Source organism: Macrotis lagotis, chromosome 2 (genome assembly GCF_037893015.1).
Source record: "Macrotis lagotis isolate mMagLag1 chromosome 2, bilby.v1.9.chrom.fasta, whole genome shotgun sequence".
Lineage (NCBI taxonomy): Eukaryota > Metazoa > Chordata > Mammalia > Peramelemorphia > Peramelidae > Macrotis > Macrotis lagotis.
In genome coordinates this window covers 948,825-969,824 of record NC_133659.1, presented here as the reverse complement: position 1 = coordinate 969,824, position 21,000 = coordinate 948,825, and the positions used below count along the sequence as shown (strand labels likewise).

Here is a 21,000-nt window from a genome sequence, read left to right as displayed (position 1 = left end):
GTGGAAAAACAAACACAAAATAATTCAAAGGGAATATTGCAAAATTACAAAGAATAAGCCTGACCTCAAAGAAGAGTGAGAAGACCCCTCAACCCCACTCCTTGCAAAACAGGGAGATGCTAGATCTTGTACATGGCATATTTTTCCAGCCACTAAACTGCCAATTTTGAAAAATGCATTGATTTGCTAGTTTTTTCATTTTCTTTTTCTTTGTCTTTTTTTAAACTTTAAAAAATATTTGTTACAAGAAACAACTTTTTAGGCAAAGAGGCTAGGAGAAAAATGTTGGGAGGAAATTTTAAGTGATACAAAACCAAAAGACATTAATAAAAACTAATTTTTTTAAAAAAGAAAAGCCTTTCGGTGGAGGTTGTGCTGTGAGGTTAAACTGCCCTCCTTTGCAAAGTTAAATCTAAAAGATGCCCCCAGATTGTCGATCAAGTCCTTCAGTTAGGAAGGAGGCCACTTCTGTTAAGTCATTAATAAGACAGAAATGAATGACTAAACAGATCACAGAGAGAGTCAGAAAGCTTCTTTTAAACACTAACCACAATCAATCCTGACTGTCATATCACACACCAGCCCTCCCTTCCTCAGGTAAAAACTCATCCACAGAGTCCCTAGATTCTTAAAAGTTTTAACCTTTTCTCCCGTGTAAACAGCCAGACCAATGCCCACTTTTCTCCACCCAAAGTCATCTATCCCTTCACCAGCTTAGTCCTGATCTGACTGACCTACCCAAAGCTGAGCACAAGTAGGGGCTCCATCTATCCCTGCTTCCCTTTAGTCAGCTTGATAAAATACTTCTCCATGGCCATGGAGAATCTGGGGGGCCCAGGGCCAAGGCTGGACCCCAGAGCCGGAGACCCCTGTGACAACTTTGACAATAATAAATTGGTGCAGGCGTGGGAACTGGACAAGCAGTTTTGGAGCACAAATGGATTAATGGCAAAGACTAATTTGTGTTCTGAGTTTATTTTCACTGAGTTAACAAGACTGCTCTTTTCTGACATTTAAGAGCACGAGAGTCTAGTGTGACTCATCCATTCTGATGATGTATGGCACCGTAAACACTGCACATTTTTCTTCTAAATGGCAAGTTTCTTTCTTTCTCACCTCCCTCTTTCCCTCTACTCTCTCTCTCCCTCCTGCTCCTCCCTCCTTCCCTCTCTTCTTTCTCTTCTCTCCCTTTTCCTTTCCCCTCAATGGCCACAGTTATTTGCCTTCATCACAGACAAACGGAAAAAGGTTCTTTTTCCCAAAGATGCTGCCAATGGGAAGGAACCTGTCATCTGAAAATCCTGTGAACACTCTCTCTGCCTAACCTAAACTCAGCAACAGGATGAGAATGAGCCATGTCAAACAAGGGTTATTAACTTTTGAGTCTAAGAAGACAGAAAAGTGTTTTTTTTTTCCTGACACTTCAGCACACTCCTCCTCCCCTTCCCAACATCCCCAATGTGGAATAGAAGGACAGTAAGTGGAAAGGAGATGGTGGCATTTGTTTTGTGGGCACATCTTTTCAAGGACGTGTATGGCCAGTGAAGGCCATGCGTTCAGATCCAGATTACAATGCCCCTGGAAAATGTGACTCGGTGGCTTTCAGAGGGGATCCTTTCTCCTTGAGCTTGACCCTCCTGCCACATGAGCTCCGCAAGGGATAACCAGGAGCTCTGAATGGCAAAGCTGGGGCATGGCCCCACTTCTCCAAGAAGAGCCAGGGCAGCCCTACTCGGATGGCAGGAGCAGGCCTCTTTCTTTTCCAGGGCTCTGCCAGATGATGCCAGAAGACCCCTTAATCTACACCAGGTGCAACATGACAAAACCACCTTTCCCCAGCAAGTCCATAGCAGCCCCACAATGCAAGAGGATAAAGGGACTTACTGAGGCTTCATCCACCGCAGGGTCTGTATGGCTATGGAAGCTGGCCCTGTCATCATCCTCATCCATATACACTGGAGGTTCATGGGAAGTCATGAAGGTGGAAGGCTTGAAGAGATGCTTGTTGAGGGGATGCTGTCGTCGGCTTGTCGAAGACTATATGAGAAAACACACGGTTTAAGAGGACGAGTCAGAAATCCATCCCAGATCAAGCATGTGCAGAACCAGTTTGTAAGGAGGGCATCCCCAGCTCCCCCGACTCAGACAGATCTAAGTGAGTCCTCTCTGGCTCAAACAACAAGGGAACAGACCCTTTCCTGTATTCCAACAGAAAATGCTGAAAGAAGTCCCCCTAACAAGGAGCGGAGCAGGACATGTTGGCCAGAATACAAACCCTAAGCCATATGGAATAAAACAAAAAAGAAAGCTGAAGGGAGAAAAATAGGCTAGAGAAGGTTGAAGGGGAAATTCCAAGCACTCAAGGACTTAGTCAGACTGGAAAACCCTGGAGAAGCCAGGAAGGCCTCATCAAGACCTCCTGGATCAGCCACAGTCTAAGATGCCGTGTTTTATCCTATTATCTATGGCATTACAGGGGGAGTCTTGGAGGCAGGAGTGCATGGTGCTAGCTGCCGAACTAAAATCAGGGAGTGTATTTTTGTCTTTGCACTGCTGTCATTCCCTGTCATTCCCTCTTAGTCCCCCAGGGCCACTCTGTCTCAGAAAGACCAGAGACACTGAAGGTTACCTGGCCCAACAGGGACCAGAGAGAGCCCCCATGCCACATTTAGGGCAGCAACTCCTGGTCCTGCCAGAGCACTATAGATAAAACAAGGGATATCCAGACCTCTCTCACTTTACCCCAAGACTCACATCTTGTCTCCTTCAAATGCGTGGGGACCAGTTCTTTATCAGGCTCCAGAATGACTCCATCATTCCAGGCCTGTGGAGCTCACTGGTCCCAGGCTGCAGTCCCTAACACCAGTTGGCCTTGGCCAGTCTCCCTCCTCTGGGGCCTGGGGAGGTCAGTTTTCTGAGCCCAACACTTGTCCTGTTCCAGATTGGGTTGCAAAACGGACCCCTTCCTTCTTCTGGGTCTTTGGGCAATCAGTCAAACTGTATGGGGGCTTCACCTGCCCATGGGCGGCTCAGCCATCCCTCACAAAGGCAAAAGAGTCTGAGAGACAGCCTCCCTTTTCCCACAGAGGGAAAGCAGATGGAGTAACTTGTAGGGAAGAGGAGAGAACCAAGGCCAAGTGCCAGCTCACACAGCAATGGCAACTGGCAGAAAAGAAAAGAACAAAAAGGGCGGAGAGGGCCTTCCTTCAGGAGAACCCCCCCACTCCCCCGATCTCAGGAAGGATGGGTCCTACTCTGGCTTCTTCTGTTCATCAATACATACTGGAGAAAAACTCCATGAAACTATCTGTTTTCCTAAACTTGGGCCCAAAAGCTGTGAACTTGTCCAGTAAGACACTAATCTGCCTTACAGTCTCCTTTCTTTTACCTTTTTAGAGTACATGTACAAGTTGGGTGTCCTGCCTGGAACGGGAATGCCGGCTTTAGTCAGCTTGATAAAATACTTCTGGACTCGGCTGGCAACCTACAAGGAAGTAAAGAAGCAAAGTCTGAAACAGAGAGAGCTGTCTAACCTCAAAATTATGCCCACAAACTGAAATCCCTCAATCTGCCTTAGTACTGACAGGGAGCCAGATACAGGAGAGAGCCACCACCTGGTCCAGAGGAGGCCTTCTGACCCCAGGTGCTTTCTGTAGGGAGCATGGTCCTTTGGCTGGCTCAAGATACTGAGTGATGGGAAGAGACCAGACAAAAAACCACAACTCTTAGGGCAAAACAGAGGCCTTCCTATGCCCAGCCCAACCCCACAGCAGGCAGGTAGGGGGTGGTGATGGGCAGGCTCATGGGGTGGGGAGGGGCTGCAACTGGTCACCCACCAGGAGCTCTTTGAAGCAGAGTGAGGGGAGGAAAGAACTGAGGAGGGGAAGAGAGAGAGAGACAGAGAGAGAGAGTGTGAGTGAGTGTGTGTGTGTGTGAGAGAGAGAGCTGGGCATGTGAGGCATGAGCAATATATCTGTGGACATTTGTGTGTGTGCAGTGTATTGGTGAGCTTGTATAGGCCAATGTATGTAAGTGTGTAAACATATGTGGGACACCTAAGTATGTATATGAGTCCTGTGCATCTGTGTGTGTGAGAAAGAGCACCGTGGACTGGGGTGGGTGCTATGTGAGGAGTGTAGAGTGGTCTATGGGGGGGGGGGGGGGGGTGAATATGAGCATCAGAGAGACAGGGCACACGGGGCAGCCTCCCTGGGTACATCTGGCCTTCCCCGGGCCACTGTACCCAGCTCTAGGATGACAGAGACTCCAGGCCTGGAGATCAGCCTCATGCCACCCCAGCAGTGCACTGTGCAGACTCTAAACACTTGCCCCCCCCCCACCTCCAGTAAAAACACCCCAGTGTAACCAGATGTCCCGGGAGAGCTGCCCTGCCTGCCCCCCCACCTGCTTGGCTGTCCTGTTGCCCAGCTCATCGGCAATCTTCTGCCAGCGCCGAGACTCAACCTCCTCAGGAGGGTACTTCAGGAGGAGCTGCTCCAATTTTTTCTAGAGAAAACACAGGAGCACACATGTGACAGAGTTCAGGCACACTCCTGTTCCCTTAGCTTGGGAGACGCAGCTCGCCTGGGCCCCATTACCTGCTCCTCCACGGTCCAGAGCTGATTAAATGTCTCCGGTTTGGTCTCGTCACACAGGCGTCCCCTGATCATCTGGTCAGAGAGAAAACCAGGAAGAAACAGTTTAAGGAGGAAGATGTTCATCATCTTCCTCTCAGTTAAGCAGAGGAAACTCTGTGGCCTCCCCCCATCAGAGGGGACCGTGACAAATGACTTTTTCTAGTTCAATCAGACTTCTGGGTAGAAGGAGGCAAAGGCTGGGCCATGGTGTAGGACCTCAAGAGGCAGGAAGGCCCCACGAGCTGCATGAGTCTCCCCTCAGTCACTCTACCAAGCCTCACCAGGCTAGTTTGGGCTAAGTGGCAGCCTGAAAAGGCAGAGCCCAAAGGCCCCTGACCAGAGAAGCAAATATCAAAGTGAAAAGGGATGGCATTTTAATGCTAATACAGCAAGGAACCACTCTTATCCAGGTACCAGTTTGTAAATGCTTTTTAAGAAAACCTCTCCCACAGCCTTCCCTTACCTGGGGCCGGTTACTGGAACCTTCAGGACCATCGCTTAAAGGCAGCACCGAATAGGAAAAGGTCTCTCCGTCCTTTTTAGGATCTAATGGACTTTTTGGTCTGGCAGGCAAACCCACTACAAACAAGACCATAATAGGGAATCATTCAACCAAAATTCATTATGAAAATGTCCACTTAAAAAGGGGGTGGAGACTGATGAGAACTTACCTTTATCAAAAACCAATTTCACCCTCCTTGTGTTGCGTTTGCGGTTTTTAAATTCCCGTTCAAAGTTTCCAAGGCTGTTCGTATATTGGTCCCATGCAATCTCTGGTAACTGGACAACCCTCTGTGGAAATGGAAGCCCTAGATCTGTCTGGAAAACAAAAAAAAATCCAAGTGAGAAACAAAATCTAATGTCGAGATAACTCACAGCGCCTGCTAATCTGCAGTCCTCACGAAGCAGCCATTTCTGCTCTCCCCATCCACACAACCACTGAAAAGGGAGAGGCCCAGAGGAAGGGAAGAGATCCCAAGGGTCCCCCAAAGGGAGAAGCTAAGAAGGTTCCATAAAAGAGCCTCGGTCTGACTGCGAACAGAAAGAAAGCACAAAGAGCCACACAAGTGATTAAAAACAGAAGAAAGTTTACAAGAGTGAAGCCCCCAACCCACTAAGTCACCAAAGTCCTCAGGGTACCTGCATCATCTCCTCCTCTAGTCCTCCTGTTTGCATCAGAACATCAAGCCACCCCAACAACACCCTCAAGTCCATCCCTGAAAGCAGGTCTGCCTGCTGTAGCCACAGGCCTCCTTCTCTACACGGCGAACTGATGACGGCCAAACACAAAGACCTCAAAAAACACACAAAGAAAGCCCAGCACGCTCAACTCCGTGCCATCGGAAGTGCACCGGTCAACACCATCCTTCTACTGAGCAGCGTGGCCTTTGCTCTGACCAGGCCCCTGGGGCAAGGAAGAGAAGCCCCATTCAACAGCATCCTACAGGTCAAGGACTGGCCACCCGGCACATGGAGTGAGGCTCCATACAATACCAGATGCCCGTTAAGCAAACCACAAGGAACCATGAAGCCAGCAGCTACCAATGAGTCTGGGGCTGAGAGTGAGAAGGAACCCCAAGGTCAACTACTCCACCCATGCCATTTTACAGAGGCTCAGTGGCCAAGTGATGACCAATCCAGGGCTCCTCCTACTACACCAGGTGTCGTCTTTCGGCCAGCTGACTCAGTCGTGTCTGACTCTTCGGGACCCTATTGGGTTGTTTTTGGCAGAGATACTGGAAAGGTCTGCCATGTCCTTCTTCAGCTTATTTTGCAAATGAGGAAACTGGGGCAAACAGGGCTAAGTGACTTGTCCAGAGTCACATGGTTACTCTGTCTGAGACTGGATTTGAACTTGTATAGAGGAGACTTCCTGCCTTCAAGTCAGTGCTCTGTATATTATGGTACCACCTTGCTGCCCAAGGAGGAGGCCTTACCCATGAATAGAAAAGTTCTGTGATCACTGCACATCTAAATTTTTGCATGGAAAAGCTAAAACCAAGTGATTTCACAATCTATCATTTAGGAAAAGAAGGAAGGAAGCAGTGACTGAGAAGCCCATCTCCCTCAAGCCAAGGGCTAAACAGACAATGGCCAATCAATGACCTTTGGGTGGCAGGAGGCCCATGGCAAAGACCTGAAAGCACCAATGTCCCAATAGTCCAGGAAAGATCCCCCCATCCTTAGACAGACGCTGCCAGGACCCCAACCTGTGCTGCACATGTGCATCATCAGGAACCTGTTCAAACAAAATCCTGCACCTGAATCAGAGATGTATGGGGGTCTCCTCCATCTGCTCAAGACCCAGAAGGGGACTAAAGAACTGGGTATGGGCAGTAGGGGAGCACCCAGCCTGCTACAGACCCAGATTCCAGAGCTCTCTGAGGATGAAAAATCAAAGTCAAAAAGATGGTGGTCACCGTTCTCTTAATATGGAGGTGTTCTGGGCTAAGTCCTTTACCACTTTGAATTCATCAGATCCTCCCCCCAACCCTGGAAATCAAGGGCCATGATGATCTTCATTTTACAGCCGAGGAAACGGAAGCAAACAGGTGAAATGACTTGCCCAGAATCACCCAGTTAAGAAGTCTCTCTGGCCTTGCTGACCCTTGATCCAAGGCCCTGGGCACTGCCCGTCCCCTTTGCACCCTCCACCGTGTCTCGGAAGACCACGTTCTGGGAGACCATCCTACCAGACTTGCTTTTTTTTTTTTTTCAAAAAAGGAATGTGGAAATTCAAAATATTTTGGTCTTTTGTTCATGCTTTTTTGACCACTTGCCATAAGAACTTTAACAGGACTGCTGTTTTTAATAATGGGAAATTCTTTCTCTGTTCAATGATTTGCGAAAGTAATTAAAGTCTACACCCTCAAGTACTTTCCCAGCAACCTCAATAGCTCTTGTTATAGAAAAGTCCCCTCCCCCCAAGTGACCCCACCCCAGACAACAGAGGAGCTCTTGGGGGGCAGTAGCATCAGGCCACTACCAAAAGCTTGCATCAGAAAACAGATGGAAAAGGTGCAGGGGCCCGGCCCCCCACAGTCCCCCGCCCCCAGGGGCAGGGAAAGAGGAGGAGGAAGGAGAGAAATCTTTTCACAATGTACATGACCCCCATACAACAGAATACACCAGATAAAAACAGCCACTTGGTACCTTCTTCTGGAGTTTTTCCACAAATCCAATGGGATTTTTCAGGGCTTCTCTCTGGTGTCTGCCTAAACTTTCGAGGTCGTGGACTGCTTGAGTACGTTGAGCCTCGAGTACGGCAATCGTCTGTAAGAGTCTCTGATAACTACAGAGACAAAGGGAGACATCTCACCAAAACGCACTAGCAACAACAAAGACAAACTGAGTGCAAACCATGAGCGACTATTACATCACAGTCTTGTCAACGTTACCTGAAATATTTAGCAAGCATTTCCCTTGAATAAATGAGCTTTTCCCCAGTTCCATCAGGCAGGAAAAGCAGAGCCTCCCTGCCCCCTCACAAAGAGGGGGAAAAATGAGGACAGGGAAGGAACCTGGCTTTCTGGGAGCCAAACATCTACAAAAAAGTTGAAAGGGGGAAACTCCCTCCCTTGTGTAGGACTCGGACCAGCCCACTCCCCTGGCCCAAGCCCCATGGGCGGGGGGGCGCTAGCTGACTGACATCCTCTTTCTTAGGGGAGGAACCTTCCCACTCGGGCCCTCCATCCAAAGAGAGAGGAATCCTTCTTTTAAGACACACCCAGACCGCGTGTTTTGTGAGCTGAGCCTTTCTGTGGGCACTCCTCGAGGAAAGGGGCTTCCTCGGTATCCCTAGAAGCTACCTCCCAAGGGCTAACCAAAAGCAGTTGAAAGCAGTTGTGAGACAGGCAACAGCAAAGATGACAAGAGACAAAGTGGCAGAGGTTGGGGCTTGGACTTGGCCTGAGGTCCCCCCTAAAGGAGGTCTGTTTGAATCTAGGCCCACAGCAGTCCACCTCTCCACACCCCCACGTCAGGAGAGGCCCTGGGCCAGAGACCAGACCCTGCGACTTGTATGACCTTAGGTCTGTCTGTTTACTTGACCCATTTCCAAGGTCCTCTGTGGTTCTAAGCAAGTGACCAATGGCCTTGAATGTTAGCAAGGCTTCCAGGGGAAGCTTCAAAGAGGAAATAATAAATCAAGCTGTGCCACCTCTCAAAGGCTGCTGATGATACGAGTTCAAATCTCAAATCCAAAACTTACTGAGCATTTCTTCCATGAAAGTTTTGGGCAAAGCAGCAGAATGTCATATCAAAAATGAGGCAGGTAAAGGGAAATCCTCCAAGTATCCTCTTCCACCTCATGTCCCATGATCGTGAAGGAGGACATGGCTAGTTTGGGGAACCAAGGAAAGGGGAGAGATGGAAAATTAAACCTGGCTAGACTATGGAGAGGAATAACAGCCACCAAGACATGAAGGTTAAGCCCACAAGTTGACAAGGCTGGGTTTCAACTGCACTTTCCGGGGATGTCACAGACATCCCCACGAAGGGGCTTGCTCCAGCCTAAAACCCTCCAGCATCACCACTGGGATGGTCCAAGTGAAACAAGTTGTGACACAGAGAGACACAAGAGTGTGGAAGGCCCCTAGATGTGGGCTGCAAGACCAACCTCTTATACTAGGGCGTCCTTGGCAACAGTCCTGTTCCTAGGTATGAGCTCACTTTGGCACAGATCAGCTAAGTCCCTGACCAAATGCTTTCCCCCTCACTTCCTCCATTCCTCCTCCAAAGAGCCTAGGCACCGGGCACTACAGATATCTGCTTCAATATCCTGCAGGATACTACAGGAACTCCCCCCTCCCCCGGAAACTTTCCCACACAAGAAGGATGAGAGACTTGCCAGGGTCTCACAGGTGGGCTCCCATCCAAAGCAGGGTCTCAGCTCTTAGAGCCAGTGCTAAAAAACAAAACCCAAAAAAACTAAAGGGTGGGAAAATGAGAAGTGGGGAAAGTCGCCACTGCAGGCACTAGCAGAAGAAATGGAAAATGAGGTGTCTGATACAGACACCAGGACAGGGCACGTGGTTCTATCAAAACAGGACCTGGTACTGTTGGGTAAGAGGCAAGGGATGACAAGGACTTTGAAATCTTCAAGAGACAGGAATGAGGTGAAGGAGCAATTCTTGTCAATTCCTAAAACTTTATAAAAATGCCATGAGGCTTTTTTTTTGGTCATTGCTCTTAAAATGGATTATTTTTCTTTTACAGTCCTGCAAAGTTGCCAATTCTAAGTAGCCAATAAGAAAGCTGTGGTTTGTTAGGTTAACATGTATGATATTTGACAACTGAACTGAACAAATATTTAATATATGTCTGCTATGGACAAATACATTTCCTAAGATCCTGGGGAAATAGAAAATGGCTAAACTGTCCCCACAAAGCTTAGGTGCTAATAACCATGCAGTGCAGCATGCCAGTTCAGAAGATAATGTTAACTTTTTTTTTTTGGCAGATCAATTTGTTTAAAATTTTTCCTAACTGGAGGGGAAGGAGAAAAAAAAAATTAGAAACTACCATTGTATGTAATTGGAAACCAAATAAAATATTCATATAATGGAAAAAAAGTTTTTCCTAACTGATGATAAAAATGAACATGAGTGGATTTTACATCATCTAGAAATGATAAAATCTGCCAGATGCTCCAAATTGAAATGCTTAGAGCCCTTGATTTTCCTGAGAGACTAATGTTTAAAGATGGATTTTAGGGGATCTGACAATTTGGGTGGGGAAAAAAACCTTTATTTTTACTAGACTCTAACTGAAATTCACCATATCTTTCAATTATTAAAAAATGTTATTCAAAATAATATTCTGAGAAGAGGCCTAGAAGTTGCAAACTGCCCAAGGGGACCAATGCCACACAAAAAAGGTTCAGAACCCCTACTCTAAACTCTTTTTATAGCATTCAGCAAAACTGGGTCACCTCTTGAATTATTCATTTTGTGAATCATCTTTTTCTAAACCCATATTCTAAAATGCACAATGCCAAAAATTATGAAATAAATAATAGCAATAAGCAAGCACATCCCTAAGCACTCAAGGCTGTCATTAATAATACAGTGACTACTACAGAGAATCAAGGAAAGATAAGCCATGAGGGATTCTTTAAAAAGTCACCATGGCTTCTCCAGTGTCAGAAGCTGACCACAAATTATTTATGCCAATGCCAAAAAAGGACCAAAACGCTGGCAGGTTCTTTGATATTCCAAATACCATCCCAGCATGCTGAGGAGTACACGTGTTGAGGAGGGCTAGCCCCTTTGAGGTGAGGGCTGCTCGTCCACCTGGGGTGTCCACCGAATCCACCCAACTCACACCTGTGACTCCAAGAAGCTGTAGCACAAGCAGTGACCGTACCCTGGTAAAACTGTCTCAATCATCTAGCTAAACCAGGCTAAAGGCAACCAAATGGCCTCAAACTTAATAGTCCAGCAGAATGGGCAAATGAGAACAATTTGTTCCAGTGGTCATGAAGGTGGTTGAACTGGACATCATGGAGCCCTTAAGAACTTGATCAAACAAAGACGACAAGGTCATTTACTGCATCCTGGGCTATTGCGGATGGTTTTGACTTTGTGCAATTTTGCCCCACTTAAATTCAAATCACCCCCCCCAGTTAAGACATCACCCCATAATCTCATTAGTCCTCTGCAAAAACAAAAGGCCAATAACAACTGTCCCAGTACCCTGCTTTTAAAAAACCTGCCTGACTCAGTCTAAAGAAAACTCATCAAGACCAACCAGCAGGCAGATCACAGGAATCCAGGAAACAAAGGAAAATGGCATCAGAATAGAAAAAGGGGCACAGGCCAGAAAGAAACTGGAGTTTTTAGAAAACTTATAAATTTAAAATTGACTTAAAATACCCTGATCACGATCATTTGTCTCACATGCTTGCTCTCCTGAAGGGACTGAGCTTATCAATTTTGAAGTTATCATTAGAAAAGAGGTCAAAAGTCAGAAGGGCTTTTATCCGAGTCTGGCAGCAAGATCTCCAATTTAATGAGTCACTGATCAGCTGGTCTTATAGCACACCATCCTTGTAAATATTTACAAAAAGACTACAATGAAAAGAATCACAACTAGATAGACCACCACCTGTAGCAGCTAATGCTGCTGTGTCCTCTGATATCTCGCCATTCTAATGCAAAAGCAAGTGAAGGTGAAGATGGTGAAAAATATGATTTAGAAATAAGTATGGGAGGTCAAAGATCCATCTAAACACCAAATAATTGTGTTGTATGTTATTTGGTGCAATCCCATGAGAATAATCTGAAAATATTTTCTTCAAGAAGAGAATCAGGAGATTCTGGGCCTGGGGAGCACCTAATGACCAAAAAAGTATTCTATTTTAGAGGAAATGCCTCCTTAACTGATCTAAATTGGCTATGAAAACAGAAAACTGATTTCTTAGCACAAAGACCAAAATTAATACAAATCTAGAAAAAATAGTGATGGTAAAGATATCTGATATGCTATTATAAACAAGTCTGACCTTTTAAAACAAGTTATACCAATGAAAAAAGATAAATGGATAGAGGGGGAAAAAAATCCACATAACTAATAATGTCATTCAGATGCCAAACTCGAATCAATCATTATGACGAGAAAAGAAGAAATTCTATTATAAAGATTTTTTAAAAGCAAACTTTTCTACATCAAGGGCAAGAGAAACCTCATAAGGATACTCTTACCATATTTACCTCAAGAAAGTAGAAATAAATGACAGTGAAATAACAACTGTTGAGGGCATTAATGGATCAATTTAAAAAGGATCTGAAAAAAAAGGAGATAAAAATCACAGATTTTTTTTTGACATGGTAACTGAGAGATGAGCAGTAACTACTGAACCAAAACCTCTACTCCCATCAGTATAAAGTTAGCAAACACACACACACACACACACACACACACACACACACACACACACAAACACACACACACACACACACACACACACACACACAGAGTGTAGGCACCTCTGATAACTGTTTTATCAGGAAAATAAGGAACCACTGTTCCACAGTAAACCCTATCTGTAGTTGCAATTCACAATTGATAATGATGCAGCATCTGCTAATAATGTTTTAAAAACATTTCACTTGGGAGAGTAGAAGTAAAACTGTCATCCTTGCTTGATGACCTTATGGTCATGAACATTAAGCAAAGCATTTAGAAACACACATCAAAAGCAACTGATCTCCACAGTCACAAAGGAGATCCTGTTCAAAATGGAAGAATTGATGGCAAAGTCCTGTGAATGCTCCAGATACGGGTTACCTTGAGAAAAAAAAAAGGAAAAAAGGTTTGGTTTTTTTTTTGGTCCAGACTATTGTAGACAGAGAACCTGAATGGTTCGTGTAGTATATGTGAGTGTGTGTGTACACAGACACACACAGAATCTGTTGTTCATCCTTCATTTTCAAATAGAACCAGTGACATCACAGGGTGATGTCCTGACTTGAGAGTGAATGGGACTTCAGTGAGGCAGAGCTTCACGACATCCTCAGGTCCACTCTCTTTTCCAGAGTCCTCCAAGTCCAGTATAAGACAAAGTCGAGATGACCAACAACAGTCTGAGATGCGGTGAAAGACCATGGTGTCTTCAACATCTGACCAAGCTCTGAGAGCTCCACAGAACCTGGGCACCTAGTTCAGCCATCTCCATGGTTGCTGGAGCAAACCATTCTCATCTGCCCATTCCATTGGGGCAAGTCTTCAATATCCTCCTACCTCACCAACAGACTGGGTTTGAGATGGTTTTGCAGAGTGTTGCTGTCTCACATACTATGGCTTCTTGGAGCCTCAGGTGAGGTGATGCTTGAAGAAAGTCAGGATATCAGGGAGGTGATGGCATAAGCACATGATTTGGATATGAGTGAGGGGGGCTGTGCTATGATATAAAGATGGTCCTGGATGTGAGATAATCAAGGGTAAGTGACTTGCCTGAGGCCACATAGCGAGTAAGTGTTGAAAGTTGGATTTGAACCCTTGTTCTCCTGATTCCAGGGCTGGTGTTCTACCCACTGCACCACCTAGCTGCTGCTCCCATGGCTGAGGTATGGCAGAACCTCAAAGAAAAAGGCACATGCTAGATGACAGTCAGGTAAAAACATAGTTCAAGAACACTTTACTAGTTCTGTTCTGTGACTGGGAATCACAGACTATTAAAATTTTCAAATACAATAAGCTGAGGGTTACCAGAAAGGTACTGGAGAGGCAGATGGCAGGGGGGGAGTAGACTACATTACATGACAGATAAGGAATTACGCAAAAAGAAGCACTGTAAAAGACAGCATTCAAGAAATGGGCGGTCTCTAAAATGTGGCAGTCACATTGCAAGGAGGGAATGGAGAAGGGGGCTTCCACAAATAGGGAAGGAAACCTCCCCCAGGATCATGGCAGGAGCCTAGCATGACTTAAGGAAAACAAGAATCACCCACAATGGGCAAGCACGAAGAACTGCAACCTGCAGCATGTGGAGAGAATGCCACATCATCAAGTTAATGATTATTTCACTAAAATACCAGGAAATGAAAAAAGACAAAATAATTTCTCTGAATATTTTCCTACATTTACATGAATATTGGGTTTAATGCAGAAATATGCCAAAAGATAAATGGAATTTAAGATTAGGTTAATGGTCTAATTATGTTAGGTGGGAAAACTCAAACAAGAAGAAAGACAAATTAAATTAAGCTTAAAAAGCAAAAAGCACCTCCCTGGTTATGCATCAACCTAGTCACACAGTTGCTGGTTCGATGAGATTTTCCTATCAAAATGAGTGGCCTAAAGAAAAGTGATGGACTGGTCATCTCTTCTTGAGTTCACTTCATCTCCGGCCCGCCGCTCACTTGTTGCAAGGTCAGAGGGAACTGCCTCAACGCTATGCCCAACTGTCTTCTGATCTGGAATCGATTTTGACCTTGCCTTAACCAGGGCCAAGGGCTATTCCAGGGAGTCCCCACTTGGGAAGCTTGGGAGCCTATAAGCTCCTCAGCTTGCTCACACATCCCACTGGGATCCTACCCAAAATCACATTTTCTCTGAAGCCCCCAAATATTAGAAATGTATACTAAAGAGGACAAGAATCAAAGACCAACACTGTTTCATTCTAATTATCATATTTGTTATCAAAGAAGAGATGAGAATATACATTTTTCCTTCCCTTCTTTAGAAGGGTGGGAGACTTTGAGAGTAGGGGAAACGGAGACACTGAATATGTAGATGAATGTGTTAAGTTTTGTTGAATTGCTTCCCCTTCCCTTCTTTCTTATTCCAGGTTACCAGGGATGGATGGCTTCCTGCATTGGAGGGGAGACAGATTGTAAAAGACAAAAACAAATTAAGTTTTTTTTTTAAAAATAAAAACAAGGGGTAGCTAGGTGGTACAGTGGATAGGAGCACTGGCCCTGGAGTCAGGAGGACCTGAGTTCAAATTCGACCTCAGACACTTAATAATTACCTAGCTGTGTGGCCTTGGGCAAGCCACGTAACCTCACTGCCTTGCAAGAAAAAAAAAAGTAAAAACAAGCCAAAAATGTGAGTTCATAAGAAATAGTGAAATATACCCAAGTACATGATGACTTCTCTTGGAAGGTCTCATCTAATCCACAGTGCAATTTCTCCACATTCTTACCCATCATTACATCTTTACTAGCAACAGGGATGATGGTGCCTAAAACTATTGTTTTCTTGGTCCTAAATGTCCCATCACATGGTGCTTCCTTCCTCTTGCCTCCTAAAGCATAATAAAAACTGTCTTCCCCGACTCCCACCCTCTGAAGAGGATGGCTGTACCATTTTCCACATTTGCAATAATGGAGCTGAAAGACGTCACTGCTCCCAGTTTCACACCTGCTTTCTACACGATTCCCCTGGAGAACAGAAAGGTCATGAGGTTTGGCGGATCTGCAGCTGGGAAAACATCCTGTCGGCAGGCCTGGCTTGCCCCTCCTTCTCTGTCACAGTCCCAAACAGTGCCCCCTCATGATCTCTACCTCAGAGGCCAATGGACCCTCAGTCCTGTGGCTCTGTCTCCCTTCAGCTTCACACTAATGATCCGAAATCTAGGTCAGCTGTTAAGTGAGATGGTGAAAACAAGAGTGCTCACCAAATGAACACTGAATAAACGTCAAATCACAGAGAAGTGACCACAATCTCAAATGAACCTCCGGAGTCCCTCTCCATCTGGGCCTCAGAAGGTGGGCAGCAGACATCTGTCCTGAGGTCCCTGAGCCAGAGCTACAGCATTCCCTGAAATGAACTCAAGCCAGAACAGATGGTTCACTTTTCGAGGGCTTTTCCATCACTCCAACATTAGTGCTCGCATCGTGTCGACGAGGCCTTTCTCAAGTCCTAGGATGGCCACCTCAGCCATTCTCTGCAGGTTCAACACTATACTTGACACGATCCCAGGGTCAAGCTCGTTTCTCACTTCCCTAGGAATCCCTTCAGTTTCATCTTTCAGGTCCAAGGGTCTCCTGTGGGAGAAAACCTAGACCCATCTCCACCCCAAGTGGTGCTCCTGGGCCTTCACTAGTCTTGTTTTGCCCAACAGTGATCCACTGAGGAGGGATAACATGAATAAACGTAGGGACAATTAACACCATCTTGTGGGGCCCTTGGCTTTTCTTGCTAGTTCCATCTCACCTGACCTCTCATGCCAAAGATGCTCAGTGAGTATGGGAGCCCCAATCCACCCCTCCTCTGACTGTTCCTATCACCCCCCCCATGGACACCCAGTGGGGGTGGAAGGGTCAGAAGTCATCAAAGCCCAATCTCTTCCTGATCAAGATGGTAAAGGGAGGTCCCCCGGGGGGGACTTGCCCTGAGGTTGCTAGAGAAGACAACTTTAAAGTTAGCCATTAGGACAGAGGAGGAAATGAGGAGGAGAGCACTTACAGAGCTAATGAAATAACGGAGGCAGGATTCACATTCAGGTCTCTATCACCTCCTTTGGAGGCGGGCACTTTCTGATCTCTCTGGGGTTGCTCCAAAATCAGTCTCTTCTTCAGACCAAACACATTCAAGGTAGCCCACAGTAGCACTGGGCAGTGCCCCCACGTAGCCACCCACTCACCTACACGTGCATCCGCGTCTCTGCCTTGCGGTCTGGCCCGCTTGCCTTAGGGGTTCCCTGGCTCTCCTCCAGCAGTGAGCTTCTAAGGTGACACTTCAATCCTGCTCTGTTGTCTCAACATAAGGGCAGACTGGAAACTCCTCAGCAGCAGGTAGTTCTGATTCTCCTATTCTAGGGTTTACTGAACTCAAGAAAAGGCACATGATGCTGGGAAGCCCCCAATTCCTGCCCCTGGGATGTGGTGAGAGCAGGGTGTGCCCATTGTTTACTGGCCCCCCGAAAGCAGGAATAGCACAAAATAGGGGGCAGGGTAGGGCAAGAAGGTAAGAGGAGGGACCAGAATATGGAGCTGCAGACAATCAACTACTCCCCACCCCTTTAGAGTATTACTGCTATGAAGCCACCACTAGATAAAGAAGGCCCCCCATCCCCAGCAAAATCAAAACAAAACAAAACAAAAAAAAAAAAACACTTACCACTTTAAAACACTAGAGATACATTTCTTACTATTCACTCTTAAAATGTCCTTTTAAAAAATCTCTCTTGAGTGCAGGAAATGTCCCAGGGTGAGGGCCCCCCCCCAACCCCACTGGATAGCATGCAGCAGCCCCTGGATGGACCTAGTCAGCTCTTGCCTCGGGAGGTTCTTTGGAGACAAAAGCTCAAAAACAAAGGGCTCCCTGACATGGGCAGAGTTGGCAGGAAGCTGACACTCTGCTCCAAGGTGGGTGAGCTGGGCAGAGTCCCTCGGATCTGGAGAGTCAAGGTTTTAAGTGAAAGCTGAGCTGCTGTTGGCTTGACTCATTTTTCTCCTCTGTTTTTCCCCAGCATCTTGCCCCAGAAATTGTACTCCCTTAATTACCAATTAGCAGCAGTCTCAGTTTGATAGCTGAAATAGAAAATCATGAAACTATGTGGTAGAAATTGGGAGAAATTCTTTGTAGTCAAAGACAGGCCTCATTCTTTTGGTCAGTTACTTGCCTTCACTTCCTCCAGATCTCTTCTCCATTTTCATTATATATTGTACAAAAGGCAATATTTAATTGTAATATTCAACTCATGCCCACCTCGTAGGATTTGCCCAAGGGCAAAATGGAAAAGGAGGGGTTTGGAGTCTGCAGAACTGGACTTGACTGTCTGCCTGGGAATTCCATGACCCTGGCTGTGCCTCATTTTCCCTATGTGAAAATAAAAGTCCAAGGTCCTCCTTTTAACTCTGATTCTAGGGATTGAATCTGTTCTGCTGTTAGTCAAATCACCTCCCTCAGTTTTAAATCACTTTATGTGGTCATAATTCATTACCCAAGTGCCAGAAGATCCCCTTTAAGACTGCCCAAGGAAAATTTTGAAATTTAGGTCTAGTTTTTCATTTAACATGATATGGATGATGGTAATGTCTCAAATATATATATATATATAAAAAATTATATTAAATAAATAAAAGATGGAGGTTGTCTTTAGATAAAGTCAAATTTCATGAACTGAAACCCTTTTCCAATTCACTCATTTCAGAAATGTATTCCATACCTCAGCTTCATCTTCAATAGGTAGGAACTCCCAATACTTTCACTCCTGTCTCTCCAATAGTATGACTTTTATGGGAAAAAAGGTGGATGTGAACTAAAGTTCTTGAGAATGCAAAAAAAAAAAAAAAACAGCCCCCAAAAACATGTATAACATAATATAGGCTTACTCTAACAGGTATTATCTGTTTGACCTCATTTCGTTTTGGGCTTTAGCATTTCTCCCTTCAAAACGGACCCATGTGAATCTCCCAAGTTCTCAACTTCTGCCAACACAAAACACAAAAAATAAAAGGATTTTGCTGTTCAGCTGCTTCGATCACACCCAACTCTCTGTAACCCCAATGGGGTTTTCTTCCAGCTCATTTTACCAATGAGGAAACTGGGACAAACAATTTAGTGACTTACTGGGATCACACTACTAGTAACTGTCTGAAGGAAGCCAAGTCTTCCCAATACCAAATCCAGGTTTCTATGCACTATCATGTCACCTAGGTTACTGAAGAAGATCATGACATCAGGGAGGCGATGTCTTAACAAGCATGTCCATTAGAATGGAGGGGGGTTATGCAATGTCCCCAGCCTCTCCTCACTTTCTCCTCCAGAGCTAAACAAGTCCAGTGGACAGAAATGGATCAGGATGACTGGAGATGGTCCTGAATGTAAGATAGTCAGGGTAAAGTAATCTGCCCAAGGCCATACAGCTATTAGAGTCAAGTATCTGAGACCAAATTTGAACTCAGGCCCTCCTGACTCCAGGACTGACGCTCTAGCCACTATACCACCTTGCTGGGTATATTTCAATGATGTAAACATATGTGCAACACAGAGGACAAGGAGTTAGTCTACCCTCAGATGGGGAGAAAGAGATAATCTTGCCACAGCACAGGCCCCTCACACATAAAGAGCTCTCGGAGGAGGGATTCTACACACCTGCCATGAGGGTACAGGGAGGAGCCTCCAAGACAGCCCACTGCCTCCCTCTCAATCACTCTTCTGAAAATTAAAGACGGCAACCAAACCCCATTTTCTCTGTCACTCCTTAAAATGCCAGGAAAAAACTGACCAAGTGACCTGATGTAGAAAACCACTCCTGCCAAGGATTCTAGGGGAAGAGCTCTTTAGAACCCTCAGTATTTTGGCATCGGCATAGGACCTGAAACTGGGTCCAAGATGAAGCTCAAGGATGCTAAATGATGGAGGAAGACAGGCCCCCAAAACACTGCGAGCTGTGAAGTAGTGTGATTTTACCAGACAGACTGCAGGGGCGGAGCCAAGATGGTGACAAGAGAGGGCTGTCTCCTAGGTGCTCTCATAAAACTCATCAGCTAAGGACTCTTAACTAAATTTTTGAGAGACAGAACCCATAGAGGGACCCCGTGAGGCAGTTCTCCTACTCAAGGTAACCTGGAAAAGAGCAGAAAGGCTCTGCTCCCCAGGGTCGGAGGAGCGGCCAGCCTGAGGGGTGGCCCGCCAGAGCGAAAGAACTTCAGCCTCCCGGAGGCAGCCCCAGGGCGCAGGGGAGTCTCCTGAGCTATACCCTGGGGGGAGGTGGGGGACCTGTGCCAGAGCCAGCACGTGGAGCCCAGCCCTCAGGGCACACAGCCAGCAGCTTGGTCTTTCTGCAGCCCAGACCTGGAAACAGAAGCAGGTGGAGCTGGTAAGCAGGAGCCCCCAGGGCATGAGCCCATTGAGCTAAGGGAGGAGAGTGAAGAGAGACTGCCAGTTCTGCCCTGTGCCCCTGGAACAGGACTCTGGGGCTCTGACCACATTCAGATCCTGATCCCAGTCTAAGGCCCCCCCCACCTCATCCCCGTGGCAGAGGGGGGAGCTTATGGTCATTCACAGACCAGGAGGAAGGACAGAACCTCACGCACTGAGACCCTTGTGGGAGTGTCCCAAAAGTTCAGGAAGCACCCCAAAAAAAGGCTTAGGCTGGGAAAATGAGCAAGCAGAGAAACAAGAGGAAGACCATTGAGAAATATTTTGCCTGTGAGCCCAAGAAGGATCAAAACACTCAGTCTGAAGATGAGGAAGCACAAGCTCCTACATCTAAAGACTCCAAGACAAACAGAAATTGGGCTCAGGCTATGACAGAGCTCAAAAAAGACTTTGAAAATCAAATGAGGGAGATAGAAGAAAAACTGGGAAAAGAAATGAGAGATGCAGGAAAAACATGAAAATGAAGTCAGCAACAAAAATGCTGAAGAAAACAGCATGCTAAAACTCAGCTTAGGTCAAATGGACAAAACAGTTCAAAAAATTATTGAGGAGAAGAATGATTTAAAAAGCAGAATTGGCCAGATGGAAAAAGAGATAAGAAAGCACTCTGAGGAAAACAAATCCTTCAGACAAAGAATGGAACTGAAGGAGGTTGCTGAATTTACAAGAAATCAAGACTCAATACTTCAAAACCAAAAGAATGAAAAATTAGAAGAAAATGTGAAACATCTCAATGAAAAAAACAACTGATATGGAAAACAGATTTAGGAAAGATAATCTAAAAGTTATTGGAATACCTGAAAGTCATGATCAGGAAAAGAGCCTTGATATCATTTTTAAAGAATTACTACAGAAAACTGCCCTGATATTCTAGAAGCAGAGGACAAAATAGAAATGGAGAGAATCCACCAATCCCCCCCCCCCAAGAAAGAGATCCCAAAAAACCCTCCCCTTGGAATATTATAGTCAAGTTCCAGAATTCCCAAGTCAAAGAGAAAATATTACAAGCAGCCAGAAGAACACAGTT

At 45.8% G+C, this 21,000-nt stretch overlaps 1 protein-coding gene across 5 annotated transcripts in view; it reads right to left on the bottom strand.

The window, feature by feature from the left end:
- Nucleotides 1-21,000, bottom strand: part of ZZZ3 (zinc finger ZZ-type containing 3) — a 120,301-nt gene that overhangs the window by 36,476 nt on the left and 62,825 nt on the right. For all 5 annotated transcript variants that reach the window (XR_012475443.1, XR_012475442.1, XM_074221133.1 and 2 more), the window contains exons 4-10: nucleotides 7,791-7,929; nucleotides 5,309-5,456; nucleotides 5,101-5,216; nucleotides 4,599-4,670; nucleotides 4,405-4,506; nucleotides 3,389-3,484; nucleotides 1,885-2,037 (exon numbers count right to left, since the gene is read on the bottom strand). Coding sequence is in view for 3 of the 5 variants with exons in the window: in XM_074221133.1 (XP_074077234.1) it covers nucleotides 1,885-2,037; nucleotides 3,389-3,484; nucleotides 4,405-4,506; nucleotides 4,599-4,670; nucleotides 5,101-5,216; nucleotides 5,309-5,456; nucleotides 7,791-7,929 (826 nt within the window). In the remaining 2 variants the exon portion in view is untranslated. The remainder of the gene's footprint in view (nucleotides 1-1,884; nucleotides 2,038-3,388; nucleotides 3,485-4,404; nucleotides 4,507-4,598; nucleotides 4,671-5,100; nucleotides 5,217-5,308; nucleotides 5,457-7,790; nucleotides 7,930-21,000) is intronic.